A 19,712-nucleotide genomic window follows, 5' to 3' on the forward strand; every position below is an offset into this window, starting at 1 on the left:
AGTACTTTAGACATCATAAAGAATATTTTAACAGGTACAATTTTTTTTCCCTTACCACACCTGTCCTCGTAAACCATTTATGAGTTCAGCAGAGAAAGAGGATATACCAGCCCGGATAAAGTAAAGAGAAAACAGCCCAAGAATAAAACCTTGGACTCTACATTAGTGGGACCACCCCCTTCCCTAAACCCTCAAACCCAAGGAAGTTAGCACCCCGCTCAGCCTCCCCTTGAACACTCCCCAAAGGGCGCTCCAGCCTCCCCCAGCTCCAGGCGGCTCCTACCAGTGGCACACAGAGCAATGAAGGTCTGTGCGTGCTTGCGGATCAAAGGCAACTTGTCATTCGGCTGGGGCAGCTTGCGGAGGATGTGCTCGATGAAGTCGTGAGGGGTGACGGCTGCCAGGTTCCACTTCAACTTCCCCAGCACCACCAGCTCCCACTCCTGGTAAGGAAGGGACGAAGAGAACAGTATAAAACCCGACGGCTGCCCTGGTGTCAGGGCCTGGGGGTTGGGATACAGACCAGTTTTAACGATGCTCATTAGGACGCTGCTAGATCGTAAGGTGGACCCATTTGTCAAAGTGCCCCTAAAGCTTTGAAGTTGCTGTTGACAGCTCTTCTTATGCTTCAAATGTCAGGCTCCATGGAAAAAAATGAGTGCCCAGGTGGCAATTGCCAAGATTCTGCTTTCTTCTATTTCTTTTCCTCTCCAGCTCTCCCACCCCGACCCAACCCTGACTTCCATGCAATGCTTTTTGCCCGCCCATCCAGAAGGTTAAACCCACAATAAGAAACTGCCAAGGTCATTATGGCCCTTTGATAGTAATTTATTGTCTATGTCCCTATCACTGGATTAATAGGTTTTTTTAATCCTCATGGAGAAATGATGCACACAGATGAAGCTCAAAATAAGGTTCCTTGGCCCAAATCCTTGGCAACCAATTAGCTTGCTTGTAGTTGGTGCCAAAAAGTGCCATTTTCCTCTCTACTGTTAAAACGTCCCCCTCGACATATAATGCAGTAATCTTGGGGAAACGATACTCAGCCAGAGAGCACCCTTCCACCTAGATGTTGCACAGGCCCGTCATCACGATTGAAGGATCGAGATCATCATTAGTAACCTCACTTTGCAGCTGGAGGTGATTCAGGGCAAGGTGAAGGTGCTTGTCCCAGGTCATGAAATCCCTCAGTCCAAATGCTGCGACAATACAACCCTGTCCTCTGGGGGCCTCTCCCCACAGCCCACCTAGTGAAAAACCTGTTTCTCTCCCTCATGGAGATATTTTTGGGGAGTTGCGTTCACAGGAAAACAAGCCAAAAAGAAAACCTTAAAAATGTGTGCAATCAGAGGGGAAATAGGTCTATCGATCAACCATCATCAAAAGAACGAGAGGCAGAGACCCGCCTGTCAATGTACCCCGCTCTCCCATGCACCCCAAGATGCCTGACTCTCTTTCGTTTGCTGAGCCAGCAACCAGAGTCCCAGCCTCCTCCTGCAGCACGAACCAGCTGTGTGGTCTGGGGTGGTCCCTCCCCTCCCAGGGCCTCAGCTTTCTCGTCTGTAAAATAGGATGACTCCTCCAGACCCCACCCTCTGGGATAGAGACAGGTAATGGAAAAAGGCACGTTTATTTGGAGCAATAGAAATGAGCTTGGGGGGGTCCCAGAGAAACTGGGGTGTTCTGAAGTACACCTCAGTCCACCATCACCTTGAAATAAATGAACCAAAAGAAAAATAAACTAGTCCCAATGCTAATGATTTTTTCTTTACAAGCTTTAAAGTCTGTTTTGCCTTTTCACAGAGGGTGAGTAAAAAACCCGACAGACTCCGAACAACCAGGGTCTTCAAAGATGGCTTAGAATTCCAGCCCTCCCTCACGGGGGCATGTGAGCATAAACCACTCCGCTTGTCCCATTATTAAAGGAAGCAGATCTCCCAGAAGAAAGCACCTTTCGGGGCCTCTCAGACCAAACCAGAAGCAGCTGAAATCTGGCAGCGTTTCAAAGGTGAAGTCATTCATGCCCCTCTCTACATTCTGGGCAATTCTATCCTTGCACATGTCTGCCACTAGATGGCAGCACAGCCCCAGAAAGGAAGGCCTCTCTCACAAAGGGCTCAGTTCTAGCAGCCAGGCTCAGCCCTGTGGACTTGTGCAGGCCTTGCCAGTAAGCAGGGGGCGGGGGGGCGGGAAGAGGGGGGCCCCTTTTTCAAACAGTGCAGAGAAAGGTGTGCAGACCACTGAAGGTGGGCCTCGGAGCCGCTCTACCATTCCAGGGCTGTGGCAACATGGACATCTTAAGTGTGAAGCTGCAGGGAAAAAAAGTTAGATGGGATGGGGAAAGGTTTGTTGGCAGAAAACCAGAGTCAAGACAGGACCCCCGTGGTTGTATAGCGGTCACAGCCCCACTGGAGCTAGGAACCTAGGCCTCAGATCCCTCCAAAAAAGGCCAAACTTTGACTCTGCTCAGAAGTCTAGGAGCTGATATTTAGTGAACAACTACTATGTGCAGGTTCTTTTGAGATGTTCTAGATACGGAAGACGCCACCTTTGAACTCAGGTACTTAGGAGACACACCATGACCTTCTTACCATGTGAGAAGTCAGACTGTTTTCTCAGAATTCAGTGATCGAAAAATTGGAATTTAATTAAAATATTGTCATTATGTTCCAAGCCTCCCTTACACACACGCACACACGCGGGCACACGTGCACACGCACGCACACAGCTGCAAATGAATCCCAACACCACAAATCTCCGTGGGGATCTCAGTCCCGGATGTAGCCTCAGTGCTTGGCACAGCGGCTAGCACACAGTAGGGACACACACAGTCTAATGTTAAATGAGATATGTCCCCTAAGTGTGAAAATTCCAGTGTGGGGTAATTTTGCATCCTGAGAATCTGTTTTGGGAGCAGTGGGTAAGAGCACATTAGGCCAGGAGGGAGGGAAGAGCAGGAATGGAGGGAGAAAGGAGACAGTCATTACCAGCAGCTCCTGAGGCTTGATGGAGTTGTCGGTGTAAATGCACAACTTTTCTGCCGTCAGGGGAATGGTCTCCTTGAGCTTGGAGGCTAGGAACATGCAGACAGCACCCAGAAGCTGCAGATGGGTCTTAGGAGTCGGGACCCCTGCCAAGAAGCGGTCCAGGTAATTCATGGCCAAAGGGAAGACTTCCTCTTCACACTTCTGCTCCTCACAGACCTACAATGGGAGAGTGGGGGGGCGGGGGAGGGGGAGGGAGAGAATAGTATAAGGAAAAGAGAAAAAAAAGAGAGAAAAAGCATAATCTATGGAAACAACAAAAAATATTTAATTTTGGGGGGGAGGGGAGTAGACTATGTGATAAGAATAAAGACGAGGAAATTGGGGTGACTCTAAACAGCCCATCCGTGCTCGGGTCTTCCCCGGGAGCCTGAATGAAGAGAGAGGCGGCTTCAGGACCCGAAACCAGGAGTCAAAGAACCGCGCGGCGGCCGCCCAGCGCGACGCTGCCTTTGGCTCCTCACTTCTCCGCTCAGTCTCACTCACTCACTCTCTTTTTTGGATTTCGTCATCTTTTCAAAAAATCAATAAAAATATTCTGGAAGCTCCGGGGGTCCCCTTCTTGGTCCCATCCGGATCCCCAGACCCTGCTCTATCATTCCCGACAATTGGAAAAAATCTCCCGAGGGGTCCCTGCGGCCCAGGCGCCGCTATTGGGGGGGTGGGTGGGGAGAGGTGGGGAAGAGAGGGGGAGGGCGCAGAGGAGGAAGGGCGCCGCAGCCTCGGCGGCTGGAGTCTGAGCATGGGGAGACGGTTTCAAAAAATAATTAAAAATCGAGGAAATACCCTAGAAAAGCCCTTTTGGCGTGAAAACCCCAAAGAGGATGCAGGCTTCCCGAAACGGAGGTTTCGGGTGCCGGCAAGGTCTGTATCTGGACCCCTGGGGCTTCGGATCCCGAGGGGGAACTTGGAGGGGTGAGCGCCGCGGCGGGAGTGTCCGGCGGCGGCCCACAAGGGCAGAAACTGGGGGACGTGGTGACGAGCTGGGGGAAGACGAGGATCGGGGGGCCGCCGGAGAGAGGCCGGGGGAGGCTGACCTCTCCTTTAGGGGTGCCCCGATATCCCCCCTACACACACCTCCTCCCCCCTTCCTACCCCACCCAAATCGCCGCACCGAGGAAACTGGAAAGCCAAACCGTAAGTAACCTTTGTGAGGTGGGGGTGGGGGGAGAGGGCACTATTAGAAGTGCGGTGGCCAGGATAATGGGGTGCGAGGGCGAGAGGGCGACGTTTTCCAGTCTTTCCAACCGGAGTTTGCAAAGCAACATGGCGAAACCACGGCAGGTCCAGAGCTGTGCATACGTGGGCACACGGCTTGCTCGGCAAAGATTTGGAGCAAGGGTAAAGAAGTGGTTCTTTTGGGTTCCCCTAAAACACACGTTTCTTCAATATGACTTCCGGGGCTCCTGAATTCCCCATTTCTCTCCTCCTCCCTCCTCCCTCCCCCTCCCCCCTTAAGTGCCAACGCGGAGTCGCGACCACATGCGGGGACCTGAGGCTAGGACGAATCTGCTCTGGCCTTTTGGGGGGCTTGCTTTTTTACTCTTGGGTCCCGATTTCACGCTTCTAGTCCCTTCTTCACTGCACCGAAAGCAGCCGCGGCTTCGCAAAAGACAGGTCGGGATGGGGGTGGGAAGAAGAGGCAGCCACATGCAGGCACACGCGCGCGGGATGCTCCCCCACCCCCGCCCCAGGACAGCCTTGTTTCTCCCAGATTTTCCTCCTCCCTCCTCGCCCCCTCCCCCAGTTAATCTTGCATCCTGCAAGGATCAGAAATTAAGCCACGCGTCTCGCCAAAGGGCGCGGGATAACCTCGCGCAGAGGAGCGGGGCGGCGGGCGCGGAGGCTGCCCTCTTCCAGTTTTAGGGTCCCTGCGTGGGAGGGGGCGAGAATCCGGGTGGGGACAGACAGAGCGTCTGTCTGCGGACCTACCTCCAGCATCCAGGTGGCCACCATCCTGCGCATATAGGGCTGGATGTCCTTCTGCACGCATTTGAAGTAGGAGCACTGGGGAAGGTAGCGCTCCTCGATGGTGAGCAAATTCTGCAAAACGCGGTCGTCGTAGAGCAGGTTGGCGTCCGGCACAGCCCTGCGGACCGGGTCCACCTCGCAGCACAGCAGCTCCATGGCCAGCCCGGTGCCCACTCGTTCCCCTGCTTTCTCCGGACTGGAAAAGTTTTGTTTTATTTTTTTGGAGGGGGGAGGGGAGAGTGTTCCCCTTACCTCCTTCCTTTGGCTAAATAGGGAGTTTTCGGGGAAGAGTTAAGGGCAGAGAGAGAAGCAGGAGGAGAAGAGAGGAAAGGGATGGGCAGTGGGAGAGAGCGCCTCGGGGGCTGCTGACTCTGCCTGCCCTCCCCTTCAAACTGGTCTCGCTCTCCCCAGCTCGCTCTTCTCTGCTCTGCGAGGCAGTGACGCAAACTGGCTGGGCAGTTAGCTCTCCTCCCTCTCGCCTCGCTCCCCTCTCTGGTTCCTCCTCCCCTTCCCTCCCCTCTCGTCCCTCCCCTCCTCCTTTCAATCTCTCCCTCCCTCCCTCCTTTCCCCTCTTGTTATTAAGGAGAACAGCAGCTGGCCCGACCTAACTTCAAACGCGGTCCCCCGCCTCCCCCCACCCGTCTCCTCAGCTCTCCGAGGCCCTCTCCCTCTATCCAGCCCCGCATGCCAGGGGCCCCGGCTAGGGGAACCCACCAAAAAAACACCGATTCTTACTTATTCCTTCTAATTTCTCACATTCTGTAGGTGTATCAGGCCAAATTACGACCCTCCAACTTCGGCTTCTTCAAACCTGGTCCTAACACTCCTGCCCATGTATTTAAGATCCAGGAATGACGGGTAGATTACTTGAAGACGGGGTGGGCTCAGACGATTTAGAAATAGACTCCTTGAGTGAAAAATAAGGAGGGTGATTTTTAGAAATTAGCTACTTCGCATCCCCAGAGAGAAAGGTTACGTCCCTGAAATTCATATGTTCCTCATCCTTTCCAAGTTTTTTCAAAAGCCCGATTTAAGGGACCAGCACAGCGTTCCCCCCGTTCGCCCCCCCCCCCCGCAGATGTATGTGGAGAGGAAGAAGAGGAAGGGGTGGGTGTTAGGAGGGAGGCGGCGGCTTCTCCGACGTGATAGAATGTGACCCTGGAGCAGAAGCCATCCTGTTCTTGGGGGCGCTACGGGCGCCATTGGGAGACGCGGCCAGGCTGCTGCAGGCAGGGGGCAGGGCTCCCAGCGGTTCCTCCGCGGCCAGAGGCCACGCAGGAAAAACCCGCTTCCTCGCCCCTGCATCTGCTGACAAGCCGCCCGAGGTGTCAGCACGGAGCGTGGCCACACTGATACAGCTTTCTAGGAAATAGTCCGGGAGGGGGAGGGGGGAGGGGAGGGGAGGGGGGCGAGGGAGGGATTAGGTTTGGCTCCCCCTGTCTCCCCCTGCGCATGCAACACCACCCCTTCCTTTCCTCGGAGGCCCAAGGCTTCCACCCTTGGTCCTTCGCCTGCATCCTCGCCGACCCCTCTGGGTTCACGCCTCACTCGCCAGCCCAGACTTTCTCCCTTGGAGCGGGATTGCGGTGGAGACGCTGCCTGCGCAGGCGGCTCTGACATGGCTCAAATGCATCCTCGGGTCAAGGCTGCTCTTACAGGGGATATGGTGGCGTTTCCTCAACTCCTTCCTCCCGCCACCCCCTACCCTGCCTTCCAGTGTTATTTCCCTTTGGGAGGTAGGCGAGTGAGCCCAGCGCCCCCAGCGTGTTGGCCGAGCTGGCACGTGCAGCGAGCATGGTGTGGGTCGGGGCTCTCTGGACACACCGAGGGCGACCGAAGGAGGGTGGCCTCCTTCACCGAGAAAGGGGGCCCGAACCGGGGCGTGCAGAGCAAGGGGCGGGGGGGCTGGGTGAGCTGTGCACGCCGTTCCCTGAAAGGAGGGGGGAGGTGGAATAGAGAAGGCGGAGAGTGAATAAACCAGAGGCGCTAGCGATTAACTCTGGCCCCGGGGCCAGCCCCTTTAAACGAGGGTGGGGCGGAAGGGGTGGGTGGGTGGGGGGGAAAGGGGGGGCATATCGCTTTAAAAGGGTGAGTAAGAGTTTGGGGCGCCGTCTCCCCTCCCTCTATTTGCATAGCCAATAGCTCTGGGGCTCCTGCTACTGCGCGCTGATTGTTACCGGGCAGATTACTTTTTTTTTTTTTTTTTTTTTTCTTTTAGTAGGACGCCTTCCCCGCTACATCAAAAGGAAGCCAAGGGAGGGCGGAGGGAGCGCGGGCACTGGGGCGGGCGAGGGCTGGGGAGAGGCCCGGGCGCCTCCGACCTTATCAATAGCCGCAGGAATTAGTATCCAATCTACAGTAGGTAAAGAAAGGGGAGGGAAGGGGGCGGGCGAGGAAAATGTCTAATTGCTGTGGAAGCCATTAGCTTTCGGGAAGGAAAAAAGCTCACTGAAAAACCCAAGTTGCAAACTCAAAATGAAACAGTCCTGCGCAGCGGATGACACTCGGCCGTGCACGGTGTTCCTCGGAATAGAGTCGGTCCATAACAATCGCCTATTGGTTTTAGTCAACTTGGACTTCCCGACTTAAGCTTTTTGAGTCACTCTGGATAAATACATTAACTTACATTTTAAGACCCCATAAAGGAATTACTGAAACTTCACGTCAGGTACCTTGGAGCGGATCAAAGAAAGCTGCTGGGGAGGGGGGGGCAGTAAGGGTGAGAGGTATTTTAGAGTATAAATCTAACCCGACAGGCAAGGACAGAAGCCGGCGAGGGCTTCCAGCCTCTTGACATCACTTGATAACTAGCCGAGCGCAGTCTTTTCTCCACCTCCCTGCGGGGAAAGCATCCGAGCCCTGGGTCTCCTCAAGGCGGGTGGGGGAGAGGCGGGTGGTCGTCCTCGGGGTCTCGCCCACCCTGGGGAGAAAGCCTGGGTGGCGAGTCCTCAAGTGTCCTCAAGCCCAGGGCCCTCTCGCCCCTTCCTTCCCCCCCCTACCCTGACCCCCGTCCGGCTTTCTAGAGAAATTCCGGCGAGGAGCGGGGAGGGGGGAGAGGCAGCTGCGAAGGGGAGGGGCGCCGAGGGTCGCGGGCGGATGCCCCCTCTCCCCGCGGCCCGCTGCATTCTCCGAGACCCGCGAGTTCGGACGCTTCCCGCGTGGCAGGCTCGCCTCTTCAAGTTCCCCATGCACTTCCCCTTCCTATTACGGGCTGTTCCGAACCTTAACCTCGCCTCGAATCCGTCTCCCGGGAGAGCTTCGGTCTCCGGCCCCTGGGGTGGGGCGTGGCAGGGTGCGGAGGTTGGCAGGAACGTCTCCCGGACGCTTGGACTGGAAACTGAGTTTTCCCTTTTGGTCGCCACTCGGACCGTGTGTTAAAACTTTAATTTTGCTGTTCAGAAGCACTCCGCCTAGCACGCGGGAAAAGGCACGTTGCTTTCTGGGCAAACGTGCGCATTTTCTTTGAGTGTAGAGTTAGGTTTAGAGAAGCCCAAGTGCCTAGGCTCTGGCTTGGAAGTCAAAACTGGTCACTGTGGCGGGGGGAAAAAAAAAAAGAAGTTGGTTCTTCCATATCCCTTTTTCATTCCTCAAAGAAAAAAATATATATATTGTGTCCTTTGTAGCATCAGTGATAAACTTGAGAGAACGCAAGTTTTCCGGGACTTTCATTCCCTCCTTGCCGGCTCCCCACCCCCTGCTCCTCGCGTTTTGCAGTTTCGGTTGGAAAGTGTACAAAACCCTGTAGGTGTAGGTGCAGCCCGGTGTTGGGTGTTCATAGGCACATTTCTGCAGGAACCTGCAACGCTAGGCACACGGACTCCCAAGCTCACCTGGCGGACGCCGGCCAGCCAGGTGATCCCGCCGACGGCTCAAAGCTTCAGAGCCGCGCGAGTTCGGGCCCCGCCGCCTCCGCGTCCGGGCGCTCAGGCCGGGTGGGGGCAGGGCTGTGAGTTCAGGCTCAGGAATGGGGGCCGTCGCCCTCCGCCCAATTCTCCCAGAGACTAGAGCCCAATTTTCCACTGAGGGATGGATGGTCAGACAATCAAAGCCGAAAACCCGACGGTTACTTAGAAGTAGATGGGAAGTGTCCCAATGCCGGCTCCGGGCTCAGGGAGTACCGGGAAGGACCTAGAAGAGGTATAGAAAGGAATTGGGAGGCCATAGGAAGGGAATAAAAGCAAATTAGAAAAACGTGCGAAAGGAAAAGAGGGACAGGTCGGCCACTGGACAACAGAGGGGAGGGTGGGTGGGGACGAGGCGCCGGGAGGCTCCAGGACGCCGGGGCACTGCGATTCCAGGTGTGGCTGCGCTTGCGGGACCCTCGCACCCCCGCCTGTGCGTCCCCGGGCGCTCGGGACCCTGCGGGGCAGAGTCGCCGGCCTGCGCATTCACACTGCCCTCCCGGCGCTGGGCTTGGAGCGGGGCTGTGTGCCGGAGGCAGCAGACGCGATAGGCGTGGGTTCGGAAGGCGCGCGTCTGCCGTCTCTTCACCCACCTAGCATCTTACTCCCCTCTCTTGGAAATAAAATAAAAAATAAAAGACCCGCTTCCCCCCTCTTCCTGTCTGATTCAGCTGCAGGGCACGCCTCACACGGCCGAAAATAGCTCTGGAAATGCATTCGCTTTATGAAAGTGAATTTTCCAATAAGATTTGGGGTGGGGGGCGTCTGGCTCGCTGCGTCGGCGGGGCCCTGCCTCCCGGAGGAAAAGGAACAGGCCGACTCGGTCCTTCGCCCTCCCCAAGGCGCCCCCGGGAGGGGGCCGCTGGGCGGCGGAATCGCGCCTCCGCTGGGGGAGCCACCACGCGGCTTTTTCGCGGAATTTTGACGTCACCCACACGTGGGGGAAGGGGCTGGGAGAGCGAGAGGAAGCGGCGGGGGAGGGGGCCGGGCGGCGGCGGCGGCGCGCTGTGTCCGGACCTCGCGGTGGGCGCTCGGCGCGGGCGGTTGCGCAGCCCGCCGACTCGCGGGCTGCGAGAGGCTGAGCTCGTCTGCCCGGGAGCCCGAGCGGCGACCCTCCTCCCAGACCCTCCCCGCCCCGCCCCGCCATCTTCCACCCCCAAGGAGTTTGTTTTTTAACTTTGAAATCGGGAGCAGCTCTGGGCTCCCGAAAAAGCTTATTTCTTGGATGGTGGTCCCGTTCTGCTCGCTAGCGACGTCAGGCTGAGTATCGCGATTGCCGGTCGCGACGGCCCGCCGCGTAGCGGTGTCCCCTTCCTCCAGGGAGGGAGGCTGGAACGTGTTTGTCTGTTCCTCGGGTAGTGAGTTCTGCATTGATTTTTACACCAGAAGTTTTTCACGCGCGACTTATTCCTCCCTGCCCCACGCCCCATTCACTATTTAAATACCAGCTGGGTCGATGGATGCTGTGATAATTACATGTAAGATCTATCTCCCGAAGATGGAGATGAGCAATATTGGACGAATTTTACTCTATTAGGAGCAAATCTCTCTAGAAACGTGCTTGTCAATAGTTCCACAAATAGATGGGCAGAAGTGCAGGGGGACTCCCCTCCCAGCCGCTGGACGCCCAGGGGGAACCCGCCCTCGTGGAGAACCTTCTGGTCTGCAAGGGCTTGAGCTGCGACTGCGGGGTCAGCCCACGTGCCCTGATTGCCCCTACATTTGGGCAGAGTCTTTTAATCTTTCCATCTGGGGGGTGATAGCTGAAGTGTGTCCTTTTCTAAACCCACGGTGACAATGCAGAGTTTGTGCTGAAATTTACAGGAAGCTTCAGTGGGAGTGTTTGGGAGAAAAACAGTAAATGTGAACCGGCTTCTACCTCAATGAGGTGAAGAGGCTGTTGCAGGAATCAGATGCAGAAAGCTAGGGGCTTCTTTGAAGATATGGATTTGAGGTGGAATTACTTGTTTCAGATGTTAAGGAGAAGCTTTCTGTTTGAATCAGGAAGTGTGGAAATGTTCCTTTTTTTAAGATGACAGAATTTGGTTATGAGCAGTACTTTCTTCCTTCGTTTTAACACGTTCCCTCTATTTTCAGCTTATTATTTATTTCTTTTTCGTTTAATAGTTGCTGATTTGACCCAGGAGACTTTGTTTTGTTTCTTCTAAAAAGAAAAAAAAGAGTTAAAATTAATAAAAATGTCCATACTTGCTGTTGAAGCTCAGCCTGAGTGAATTGTATTTAAGAGTGCTTGGTTTTTGGTGTCTGATTTGATGGACGCTTGGTTTGTGTGTGCAAAGGTGGAAAAATAGAATAAGTTATTGGAAAAAAAAAAAGGAAGGAACCAAAGGAAGTGTTTAAAAAACCAAAAAGACAAATGTTCTTTACAGTTTGCTCCTGCTGAATTTCAGACATTTAAGTTGTGGAAGGTCAAGTTAAGCACTTTGTAGATCTAAATTCTTAGTAAAATGTCAAGACTACCCCCACCAGCATATTTTTTTGAGCACTAGTCATTTTTATTTGTTTTATGAGCACTTCAATTTTGTCCAAGTTCAGACACTCATTCTCCTTTAAAAAGTCCACTTTCCCAGTGTGATTGAACATTCTTTCGATTTCATACGTTTATTCAGCTCTGTATCAGTTGCAACCAAATTGAAGCAATATAAAATATTTCTAATAAATATTCCTTATTTCCTATTTTATTTTTCAACCTTTAAACACAAGAATTAATAGCATCTGTTAGTACAGTTTATAACATAATTCTACAATATGTTCAATTCATCTTCTCCGAACTTTTAAAAACTAATTAATAAAAACCAGAGAAATAGTTTTTTTGTTGAGACTTTTTTTTTTCCTAGTGGCAAATTTCAGGAGGCAAATTGAAAATTTTTCTAAAATTACTTTCTTGGTGGTCTTTTGTTGGCATTTAAAAGGAATGAGTTTTGAAATGTGAAACAGGTTGTTTTTTAAAGGTTTATAATCTTCAAAGTGTGCACCTCTGGAGAGAGATGTTCTGTCTATTTTAGGATTGACCTGAAAGCAGGCAATCTGTGTAAGTATGCTGGACAATCGCAGCTAGGTTGCATTTAGACTATTAGGAGGAATGCATTTCCTCTTTGCTCAGCCCTAAGTAGGGGCATCTGCTCTTACATGAACTTGAAACAAAGTTTGCGCCTATTCATTATGTAAACAACTTAGAAAAGCACAAATCCAGAGCAGAGGGGTTTATGTGGAAGGTGAAATTAGAGCAGAAAAATCCTAATTTATTTCTGTGGTTAGCCATCTCAAATCACACTTTCCTTGTGGTCCCATCAGCTATAAGACAAATAATTCCTTCTTTGTGTTGTATAGAGGTGAGCTCCTTCAGCCCTATTTAATGATGATGATGATAATCATTCCTCTGTCTCCTTCTTCTTTCAATGAATGTGTGTGTGAACCTTTATTTTTCTTTAAAAACTGTTATCAAATTGTAAAGAAATATGGTTACTACAGTTAGATTTTTGTCCTGGGAAATAACACCAAAAGCACTCAATTTTGTGCTTTTGAAAACAAAAAAATCACCAAAATTTAGTATACCTGTTGCTTAGGAGAAGAAAAAAACACACAGGATTAAGAAGGAACCAGAAAATTCCTTTGCCTGACTTCCAAATTCTTTCCTTCATCGTGCCCACATATGTTTCCGTTTTTTTAGAGCAGCCAGTCAGTCCATCCAGCAAATGGAAACCCCCGTCCAAAAGTCTTTCCTGGTGGCAGGGAAGATATTCTGAAGCAAATGGTTTGGGTTAGTTTATAAAAGGTTTCAGATGAAAGGTCTTACATCTGGCATCCCATGGCCACCAATTATTTCAGGATCATGAAACATTATTTTAAAAAAGTATTTTGAGAGAGGGGAGTCTAGATTCTGGATTAGATCTGTGCAGGCCGTTTTGTGCGTGGGTCTTCCGGAAATTGTTCAAACTCAGGACAGGTAGTTGTGTCAGGTAGCAGCACACGAGATCTCTATTGTGTCATTCCAATAAACTGGTGAATAGCAAGTTTTTCTGCCCCTTACTTCGGAATATTTTTCTTCTACTGTTTCTCTTTTTAAATAAAATGGTATATCTAATTAAAAATTTCCCTAACAGAATAGTGAATAAGGCTCACATTTACTTGCCTTTGTACAAGAAAAATTCATATACTCTTTGTAGTGTAATTACCAGCCATTTTGTGTCATCTAGCCAATGATTTAAGAAAGTCGGTAATGAAACTCCAGTAAAATTTGCCACACTTGGGATGAAAACCATACTTACCTAAAGAAATCAAGGTCTGACCTAGGCTGCCTGCATGTGTCGTTCAGTGGAAATCTTTCCGATTTAGGAAAGCCTTGTTCTCTACCGTAGGTTAGATACGGTCCTGCTTGGAAACAGAGAAATGGACTGTAGAAACTTGTGACATTTTGGCCAGTCATAGAATACGCCTCCTGTGTCTGGGAGTCTGTGATGGAAATTCTATATAGTATTCATCAAGGTTATTCATGCTGAGCGATCACATGTGTTAAACTGATAACATCACAGGTCTGTGCACAGATACATCAGAGCGTGTGGGGGGCACGCTTCAGATTTGTAAGGTAGAATTTAAGTGGTTTTAATGGAGGAGTCAAATATGCTGAGATTTCTGTGCTTTGGAGAATGCCTTTGGCTTTTGCGATTTATTCATTCGTTTATTTGACAAAAACTGAGTTCTTGCCATGTGCCCAAGAGTGGGCTAGGCATTGGGGGTGTAGTGGACGTATGGTTAGACGCTCAGTGAATGTTTTGGAAGGCAGGCAGGAAGGAAAAAGAGTGGAATAGCACAGTGCCTGTCCCCGAGAAGCACATTGTCTAGTGATTAAACATGGGAAAGTATTAACATCCCATACGTGAACGCTTTTAAAAAATAATAAAACTTTAGAACAAAAGGCATAGAACGAGATGCCATGTTTTACCCATCTCCCATGACCTAAACCAGGGACGTGGAAATTGATCTTCTCTTTAAAATTCAGTCTAGTCAAGTAATTATTACTTGAATGGCGTAGTGTGTTTTATTATGTTCTTAATTTGTTTGTAATCCATTGGAACTAGTTGGTTGGCTGCCTGGGTCATATGTTTAGGGTTTGGTTAGTCCTTTTCAAGTAGCCATAGCTAAAGCTGCTTTTTTGGTCCATCAGTCTGAGAACATTCCTTTCTTTGAGTAGCTGTATTTCCTGAAGCATCTGTTTCTCGTCTGAGTGAACCCTCCCTCAATCTGACAGGGTATTGATTAGTCTTTCCCTCCTTTGGTTAGCAAGCTGATGTTAGAGGAATTCATTTACTTGTCCTGAGTCATCCAGAGCAGAATGTAGACCCCTGATTATTAGCTTGGGAGTCTCCTAAAATTGATGCAGCAAAGATTGTCCTTGTCATTAGCATCACGTTGGTGAAATGGCTGTAGGCTAGAAGTCAGAGCACTGGCATTCTGGTTCCTACTCTGCCACCAGTCAGCCCTATGATCTGGGGATAGCTTAAATGTTTCCATTTCTGATGGTCCTCAGCTCCAAAATTAGCAAGCTGTAGTAAAGGCTCTTTAAGTTCCCTTTCAGCTCTAAATTTCTAAAGTTCCCATGGCTGTATCATCACATCATCATCATCAAAAGAGGCATGAAATCTTATAGCATCTTTTATATATTTTATGTTTTATGTAACAATTCTTAAATTGTGGATTTAGATGTGTTCTCGCTCTCTAGGTATCTGGGACGTATTAGCTCATAGTGGATTGGAACCTTTTAAACTCAGTTCCTTAGATAGGTGGGCACTTGATGCATGTTTTCAGCTGAGGGAGAATGCTGTTTTCCTTACCCTAAGTCAACAGAATAGGATGTCAGTCTTCGAAAATACGTGGAATGTAAAAATAGATGGAATATAGCACTGTTTCAGGGTGCTTACGGAAATCCCAGCACATAGATTAAACTAACCTAATGCTTATTCCTGCGACTCAAGCACAGCCCTCAGTAGAGCACATGTGGAATACGGTTTGAATGGGCCCTCACTTGCAGTTCCTTCAGTGACAGCTCGAGCCTTGTGGGCCTCTCTAAACCAGGCTTCTTCTGAGCCATGTGGAATTCATGGCGTATCAGGTGGCTCTTTAGGTGAAGAGAATAAAGCAAATTTCCCAGAGTTGAAGTCTTTAGATGAGCCCTCTTGCTTTCTGGCATATTCTAATAACTAGAAATAAGCAAGTAGAGCTCTCTGCTGTTTCCCACATTTTCTCCCTCGTGTTTTATTGCTTTGAACATGTGAGAAACTTCATTTACTGGGGTTCTTTGTATTCTAATAAAACCCACTTAGATGTAATTATTTGCTTTACAAAATTATGTTTGTAGACACATTTCCTCTTAAAGTGTGGCTACTGAGAAAGAGAAACTTGTAGTAATTAGTAAACAATTACATTTGGAATAGTTTCTGGGCAGCGTTCTAAATACTTTTTAAAATATGTGGCATACAGTGTCAAGGAGAGAGCGCTGGACTAGGGTGGAGGGAGGTGGGTTCTAGTCCCCACTGTGCCACAAGCTGTACAGCTGGAGGCAGGACTTGTCTGGTATTACAACATTTTAGGGTAGGAAGGGAACTCCGTGCGCCTCCCAGTCCATACCCCCGTCGATCATGGAGGAACCCCTTCAGAGCATCCCTGACAGATAAAGATAATACCTTACCTCAGACATTTCTACTGAGGAGGAACTCATGTCCTCTAAGGCATCCCCATTGTCTATTCTAAGTTTATACATTGCTTTCTTACGTTGAACAATATGCTTCATCAGCATCTAAACTTAGCAACAATGGTGAGTGTCTGCTTACTATTGGTGGGCCTTGAGCTAGGGCCTTTGCTCTATAGGATCTGCCTGGGAACCATGTGCCATTTGGATCCTGAAGAACAGATAGGCTAAATGACTTACCGAAGGGCACACAGCTAGTTAGGGGCCAAAAACTTCCTGCTTCCTGGCGATTTCTGCCCACAAATGCTATCTCTGGCCACTGAAACAAGGTAGAATTAATCATCTCCCTCATTTATGCTGACAGTTGGTCAGATATTTGAAGATGCCGTCCTGCATCCATTCTCCCCCAGGCTAGACTACCCTTTCTCTTCAGCTATTCAGTTGGATGGTAGCCTCTCGCTAGCAGGCTAGCCTCCTCTGGATCCTGACTGGTTCACAGATATCCATCTTAAAGTATAATATCTTTCTTAATGTGTGTCTAATGAGAAAGAGCAACTTGGAGCAACTCCAGAAACCTACAGACCGTCAAGATGGTTACAGCAAAACATACTAGGCCACGGACCACCATTTGCCTCCCCTCACTCCACTTTCCTGGTACCATTGAGAATATACTCAGTGAGTACCACTGAGAATATACTAGTCTAGACAGGAAAGAGAAAATACTTGTGCCATCTCTGGAGGCTGGTTTTATTAATGAAACCCAAAACTGCAGTCCATTTTCTCCTCTATAAATTGAGTGAATTAAACTATGGATAATTTTACCTTATCTATATTCTGTGGCCCCAGGGAACAAAACTAAGATCTCTAGTAAAATGTTAGAAGGAAGCAGATTTCTGCTCATATAATGAGCTTGCTCTGTGATCTGTCCCAACAAGGCAAGGGTTACCTTGAGTGATCAAATGAAAGACCTATAGTAACTTATTAGGGATGATACAAAGGAATTGGTGAGTCATTTATTTGCTCTGAGCCTAGATTTCCTCATCTATAAGATGGGAATAATAATATCCACCTAGCAGAGTGGTTGTAAGGAGTAAACATGGTGTGCTTAGCACTGTGCCCTGACATAAAATAAGTACTGAGATAAAGCTAAGTGGGGTTTATTATTACTGTTAAACTCTGTTGTGATTGTGTTCTCTCAGAATCAGTTCAGTGCTAGGAGTCCATGGAATTATTACTGTATTTCATACGCTCTATGAAAGTATGGACATTTCTGTACCACATCTCAGCTCTGGGGTATCCCTACATACTGTTTACCACTACCATGGGTCAGTTACTCAGTGGCTGCTGCCAACATGGTTTTATCGCAAACTAGTCCATTCTAAACTCCGGAGTACCTGGTCCTCAGAGGGACATGTCCTAGGAGGTAATATTCCAACCTGAGTAGAAGGGACAGGGGAAACCCAATCTACACAATCACAGAAGGGGAAAGAACCTTCCATATTGAATCCATTGTTTACCAAAGTGAGGTGGTGGTCCATGGAGGGGCATTTTGTGTTTTACTGGTTTGAGGTTTATTTTAATGAGTATTAGAAAAACATGCAACATATCAAACTCATAATTTCACAAATGTTATAATGGTATTTAAGTTTTAAAAAGAATCAATTTTTTTAAAATTAAGTTGAAGAAGGGGTATATAGATATTGTTTTTAAAAATCAGGGAGGTTGTACGCAAATAGTCAAAATTTGGGAAACAAACTCCAATACTTCCTTAGAAAACTAAGGGACAGCAGCTCACTTACACCCACAATCACACAGCCTGTCAGTGGCAGTGCTGGGACTAAAGTAGCTTTCCTCACTTCCGAAACTAAAGTTAAGACTTTGCACAGATTCCTATCATCTAAACAATAGCATTACAATTTCCCCTTTCTTTTTGTTTCTTCTGTCAGTATTTTATTGTGTTCCGCACAGCGTTCTTTTCACTGACTGGCCTTAGATGCTTCCTATTATGTATTTCTGTTTTAATGATTTTCCCCACTTTGAACTTTTGGACTGAGTGCTTTGCTTTATTCCAGGCCACCACTGCCTATGATTTTTGCCTCTCCAAGTAGGTTTTCCTTTTATCCTGTCACCTTTCCAAACTTTTCTGCCTTTTTAAAGGCAGAGAAATGTAACTATTTGATTTATCTGGCAGTTCTCTGGAAAAACTCCATTTTAAGGGCTTTCTCTCTGTGAACAGCCCTATCACCACATGTTTGTCCAAAACAATCAGCAACGATTGTTTAACATTTCTACTACCTGAGGTAGCTGTACCCATTGGGGCAAACAAGAGGCCAGCTGAAAAAATTAAAAGGAAACACTGGGAAATGTGCCATCCATAGAGGCTTTGAAAAGCACTGACATATCCTTGGGAATCTAGAAGGCCACATGCATGTACATGGCTTTACATGTACCCAGGAAAGACCTGAGAAAGCCCTAATTACTCACCACGAGCTGACCCTGAGACTCTATGCAAACAGAAAGTGATAGTTAAGGCAGAGTTTTAAACTGCCTGCCAGATTGCTGAAGGCATGCCCCCCACACGCACACAGAGAGTCCCTTGACAAAGGCTAGGAGACATATTGGTTCAAGACATTTAAGGAAATCTCTGTCTAATCATTAGCTGACCATAAAGCAAACTAAACAGAGACTTCAGTGGTTGCACATAACCAAGAATACAGACTTTATAGAATTAGTCTAGGAGAGTCATTAAGTAAACAAACAGCAACAGCAACAAGAACAGAAACAATAAACCTGGCAGCAAGTGTGTGTGGCTGATCTGATTGGGGGAGTTGCAACTTTCTATTATCTGAAACATCTAGTTTTCAATAAAAAATCTTAAGACACACAAAGAAACAGGAAAGTATGGCCTGTACACGGGGAAAAATGCAATCAATAGAAACCAACCCTGAGGCAGCCCATATATTGCATTTACAAGACAAAGACTTTAAATCAATTATTTAAAATATAAATATGTTTGAAACACTAAAGGGAACCATCCTAAAGAATTAAAGCATAAGAAATAGAGAATATCAATAAGAGACAAGTTCCTAAAAGGGACCAAGTATAAATTCTGGGGTTGAAAACTACAATAACTAAAATGAAAAATTCACTAGGGGGCCTCAGCAGGAGATTTGAACTAGCAGAAGAAAGAATCAGCTAGCTAGAAGATAGGTCAATTGAGATTATACAGTCTGAGGAACAGAAAGAAAAAAGGATGAAGAAAAATGAACAGTCTCAGAGACCTGTGAGACCCCATCAAACATACCAACATACACATAATGGGAGTCCCAGACAGACAGGAGAGAAAAAAAGAGGCAGAAAGAATATTTGAAGAAATAATGGCTGAAAACTTCCCCGTTATTTTAAAACATTAATCTTTATTTTTAAACATTAATCTGCACATCCAACAGGCTCAACAAACTCTAAGTAGAATAAACAAGGATAGTCACACCTGCACCCATCATAGTCAAACTTTCAAAAGACAGAGAAAATCTTGAAAACAGCAAGAAAAAAGCAACCCATCATATACAAAGGAGCCTCAATAAGTTTAACAGCTGACTTCTCCTCAGAAGCCATGGAGGCCAGAAGGCAGTGGGATGACATGTTCCAAGTGCTAAAAGAAAAAGACTGTCAACGAAGAATTCTATATCTGGCAAAATTACCCTTCGAAAGTGAAGGAGCAATTAAGACATTTTCAGATGAACAAAATCTGAGAGAGTTTGTTGCTAGCAGACCTTCTCTACAAGAAATGCTAAAGGGAGTTCTTGTGGGTCAAATGAAAGGACGGTAGACAGTAACAAATCCACACAAATAAAAGCACTGGTAAATGTAACTACATAGGTAAATATGAGATACAATATAGATGTAGTTTTTTTTCTTTTTTGGTAACAGTTTTCTTCTCTTATCTAATTTAAAAGCCAATTGCATAAACTGTTAATAGGCTTATAAGGTATAAAGATGTAATTTGTATGACAATAATAGCACAAAGGGGTGAAAAGAACAGTGCTGTATTAGACTGAAACTTTTACATACTATTGAAATTAAGTTGGT

At 48.1% G+C, this 19,712-nt stretch overlaps 1 protein-coding gene across 1 annotated transcript in view; it reads right to left on the reverse strand.

The window, feature by feature from the left end:
• The window catches only part of CCND2 (cyclin D2), a 29,476-nt gene extending 24,018 nt beyond the window's left edge, over positions 1–5,458 (reverse strand). Inside the window, exons 1-3 of the mRNA XM_046658931.1 lie at positions 4,977–5,458; positions 2,988–3,203; positions 284–443 (exon numbers count right to left, since the gene is read on the reverse strand). Of these exons, the coding sequence (XP_046514887.1) occupies positions 284–443; positions 2,988–3,203; positions 4,977–5,171 (571 nt within the window). The 5' untranslated portion in view covers positions 5,172–5,458. The remainder of the gene's footprint in view (positions 1–283; positions 444–2,987; positions 3,204–4,976) is intronic.
• Between the last annotated feature and the right edge of the window lie 14,254 nt (positions 5,459–19,712).

The sequence above is a fragment of the Equus quagga genome, chromosome 1 (genome assembly GCF_021613505.1).
Source record: "Equus quagga isolate Etosha38 chromosome 1, UCLA_HA_Equagga_1.0, whole genome shotgun sequence".
In the NCBI taxonomy this organism is placed as follows: Eukaryota; Metazoa; Chordata; class Mammalia; order Perissodactyla; family Equidae; genus Equus; species Equus quagga.